This window comes from Geospiza fortis, unplaced genomic scaffold (assembly GCF_000277835.1).
Source record: "Geospiza fortis unplaced genomic scaffold, GeoFor_1.0 scaffold1107, whole genome shotgun sequence".
NCBI lineage: Eukaryota > Metazoa > Chordata > Aves > Passeriformes > Thraupidae > Geospiza > Geospiza fortis.
In genome coordinates this window covers 16980-21257 of record NW_005054897.1, presented here as the reverse complement: position 1 = coordinate 21257, position 4278 = coordinate 16980, and the positions used below count along the sequence as shown (strand labels likewise).

At 62.6% G+C, this 4278-nt stretch overlaps 1 protein-coding gene across 1 annotated transcript in view; it reads right to left on the bottom strand.

Annotated features, from left to right (window-relative positions):
* Window positions 1-4278, bottom strand: part of LOC102042767 (tenascin-X) — a gene marked incomplete at its 3' end in the record, with an annotated part of 25520 nt that overhangs the window by 21116 nt on the left and 126 nt on the right. Inside the window, 5 exon segments of the mRNA XM_031065583.1 lie at window positions 842-1135; window positions 1709-1798; window positions 2536-3159; window positions 3935-3958; window positions 4275-4278. The exon segment at window positions 4275-4278 is cut by the window's right edge and continues 126 nt beyond it. Of these exon segments, the coding sequence (XP_030921443.1) occupies window positions 842-1135; window positions 1709-1798; window positions 2536-3159; window positions 3935-3958; window positions 4275-4278 (1036 nt within the window).

Genomic DNA, 4278 nt, shown 5'->3' with positions numbered 1-4278 from the left:
TGGGTGCTGGGTCATGGGTGATGGGTGAGGGGTGCTGGGTGCTGGGTCATGGGTGATGGGTGATGGGTACTGGGTGATGGGTGATGGGTGAGGGGTGCTGGGTGCTGGGTGCTGGGTGCTGGGTCATGGGTGATGGGTGATGGGTGCTGGGTGATGGGTGCTGGGTGCTGGGTGCTGGGTCATGGGTGATGGGTGAGGGGTGATGGGTGATGGGTGATGGGTTCTGGGTGATGGGTGAGGGGTGAGAGGTGAGGGGTGATGGGTGATGGGTGCTGGGTGATGGGTGCTGGTGATGGGGGATGGGTGCGGGGTGATGGGTGAGGGGTGATGGGTGCTGGGTGATGGGTGCTGGTGATGGGGGATGGGTGCGGGGTGATGGGTGAGGGGTGATGGGTGCTGGGTGATGGGTGCTGGTGATGGGGGATGGGTGCGGGGTGATGGGTGAGGGGTGATGGGTGCTGGGTGATGGGTGCTGGTGATGGGGGATGGGTGCGGGGTGATGGGTGAGGGGTGATGGGTGCTGGGTGATGGGTGCTGGTGATGGGGGATGGGTGCGGGGTGATGGGTGAGGGGTGATGGGTGCTGGGTGATGGGTGCTGGTGATGGGGGATGGGTGCGGGGTGATGGGTGAGGGGTGATGGGTGCTGGGTGATGGGTGATGGGTGAGGGGTGATGGGTGAGGGGTGATGGGGGATGGGTGATGGGTGATGGGTGATGATGGTAATGATGGTGATGGGTGATGATGATGTCAGTGGGTTCATGATAGCAGGTGAGGATGGGATGAGATGAGATGGGATACGTTGGTCCCTCCATCCATCTCCATCCATCCATCCACCCTCACCTGTCATGACGTCAATGGAGACACGGTCCACCCTCTTCTCACCCCGCAGCCCGTAGAGGTGGAAGCGGTAGCGGCGGGACGGGGACAGCCCTGGCACTGTCACCGAGCGGGACCCGCCATCGATGGGCAGGGCCTGGGGCTGGCCCTGGGCATCCCGGTACTGCAGCGTGAAGGAGTCAAAGGAGCCCTCGGGGACGCTCCAGTGCAGCTGCACAGAGCTGGGGGTGCTGCTGGTGACACTGAGGTCACCCAGGACTGGTCGGGATGGACGCTGCTCTTCTGGCTCGGCTTTGACTGCAATGGAATGGGAACAGTGCGGGCACTGGCATCTGTCTGTGCATTCACATGGCCATCCATGTCTCCAGGCCTCCCTCCATCTATCCCTCCCTCATCCCTCCATCTCTTCATCCCGTCCTCCATTCATGTCTCCATTCATCAGTCTCTCCATCTCTCTAATCCATGTGCCATCCATCCATCCATCCATCCATCCATCCATCCATCCATCCATCCATCCATCCATCCATCCATCCACCCACCCATCCATCCATCCACCCATCCACCCATCCATCCATCCATCCATCCATCCATCCATCCATCCATCCATCCATCCATCCATCCATCCATCCATCCACCCATCCACCCATCCATCCATCCATCCATCCATCCATCCATCCATCCATCCATCCATCCATCCATCCATCCATCCATCCATCCATCACTCCATCATCCATCCACCCACCCACCCATTCCTCCTCTCTCCATCCCAGGTATCACAGAATCACAGAATCTTCTGAATTGGACGGGACCCACAAGGACCATCAAGTCCGACACCTGAGCTCATCCCATCCATCAGCCCCACGTCAGTACCTGCTTTCCCCACGTCCCTCCATGGTTCCGTCAGCTTCATCCTGTCCAAGTCCCCCCATTCCAGCACTGGCACCTGGTTTCCACCCTCCCCTGCCCGCAGAGAGCGCGTCACAGGACATCCCTGACACCCCATCTCTCATTGCCCTCCCCAGGATGTCCCTCCCCCCTGGTCCCTGGTATCCTCCTCCTTCTCAGGATGTGCCTTCCACCCATCCTCCCCACCTGCCCTGTTCCCTTACCCCATCCCCTCCATCCCACCCTGGAATGTCCCTTCCCTGTCCTGTCCCCCCATCCCCTCCATCCCACCCTCCCTGGAATGTCCCTTCCCTGTCCTGTCCCTGTCCCCCCATCCCCTCCATCCCACCCACCCTGGAACGTCCCTTCCCTGTCCCACTCCCCACTCCCCCATCTCTGCATCCCCCTCACTCTGATGTTCCTTTCTCCCCATCCTCCTTGTTCCCCTTCCCCATCCCCTCCATCCCACCCTCGCTGGAATGTCCCTTCCCTGTCCTCTCCCTGTCCCACTCCCACCTCCCTGCATTCCCCTCACTCTGTTTCTTTCTCCCCATCTTCCTGTTCCCCCATCCCCTCCATCCCTCCCTGGAATGTCCCTTCCCTGTCCTGTCCCTGTCCCACTCCCACCTCCCTGCATTCCCCTCACTCTGATGTTCCTTTCTCCTCATCCCCTCCATCCCACCCTCCCTGGAATGTCCCTTCCCTGTCCTGTCCCTGTCCCCCCACCCCCCTCACTCTGATGTTCCTCTGTCCCCATCTCCCCTGTGCAGCTCTCCAGGATGTCCCTCCCCTTGTACCCCCATCCCTGAGGCCTCTTTCCCCCCTCTCCCTCCCGAGTGTCCCCACACGCACCCGTGCGTCCCTGTGCTGTCCCCAGTAGGCCAGGATGGCACGGGCCACCTCTGGCACGGTCTGGTTGCCACGCAGAGGGAAGTTGGTGGCCCGGAGGTGGCTCTCGAGGCGCTGGAGCAGGGAGCCGCTGTCCGGGGACAGCCGGGCCACCAGGTCCTGCAGGGAGGGGATGCCTGGGGACAGGGGGGACCACGGGGACACTGGGGACCACGGGGGTGGAGGGGACCCTGGGAACGCTGGGGACTCTGGGGACACTGGCAGCTCTGGGGACTCTGGGGACTCTGGTGACACTGAGAAACCTGGTGACACCGGTGACCCTGGGGATTCTGGTGACACCGGTGACCTCGCGGGTGCTGGCGATCCCAGGGACCCTCGAGCTGCTGGAGATGCTGGAACCTTGGGGGGTGCTTGGGATCCCAAAGACCCGGGTGACCCCAAGTCTGGTGATATGGGTGACACCGGTGACCCTGGGGACCCTGGGGATTCTGGGGGTCCTCGGGCTGATGGTGCCACTGCTGGGGACCCCAGGGAGCCCTGAGGTGACCCCGGGGACCCCTCATGGTGGGGCACAGACGCGGTGAGTGCTGTGGAACAAAGGGGAGCCATGTCACCAATCTGTCACAGGGACGGGGGACATCCCTGTCCCGATCCCTGGGCCATCCCCACCCCTGTCCCCATGTCCATGGTACCCCCTGTGCCCAGGCCGTGCTACCCCTGTCCCTGTTCCCATCCTTGTCCCCGCCCCCCTGGCCACGCCATCACTGTCCCCAACCCCATCCTTGTGCCATCCCATCTCTGCTCAATGCCACACTGTCACCCCACTGTCACCACCTCTGTGCCATTTCCACCCCTGTGCCACTCTTGACCCCACACCTGGGCTGTCCCCTTCACCATGACACTGTGCTGTCCCTGTCCCCATGCCCATGCCAGCCCCAACCCCATCCTTGTCCTCTCGCTGTCCCTGTCCCCATGGTGACCCCATGTCATCATTGTCCCCATCCCCGTGCCATCCCCACTGCCTGTATACCACCCTGTCCCTGTCCCTGTCCCCACTCCCTTCCTTCCATCCCCGCTCCCATTCGTGTCCCGGCTGTGTCTCTAAATCGGTCTCTGTGCCCGCTGCCTTGCCCCCATTTGTCCCTGTGGTGTCCCCAAGGTGTTCCCGGGTGTCCCTGTGGTGTCCCCAGGTGTCCCTGAGGTGTCCCCAGGTGTCCCCACCTCTGCACAGACGCAGGACCCTCTCTCCACCCTCACCCCCATGCCATTCCCACCCTCACCCCGTTCCTCTCACCCCTCCCTGTTCCCAGGTGTCCCTGTGGTGTCCCCAGTATGTCCCCTGGTGTCCCCAGGTGTCCCCACCTGTGCGCAGGTGCAGGACCCTCTCTCCATCCTCATCTCCATGCCATTCCCACCCTCATCCCGTTCCTGTTGCCCCACCCCTTCCCCGTCCCCACGGTGTCCCCGTGATGTCCCCAGGTGTCCCTGAGGTGTCCCCAGTATGTCCCCTGGTGTCCCCAGGTGTCCCTGAGGTGTCCCCAGGTGTCCCCACCTGTGCACAGACACAGGACCCTCTCTCCATCCTCATCTCCATGCCATTCCCACCCTCACCCCGTTCCTGTTGCCCTTCCCTGTCCCCAAGTTGTCCCCAGGTGTCCCTGAGGTGTCCCCAGGTGTCCCCACCTGTGCACAGACACAGGACCCTC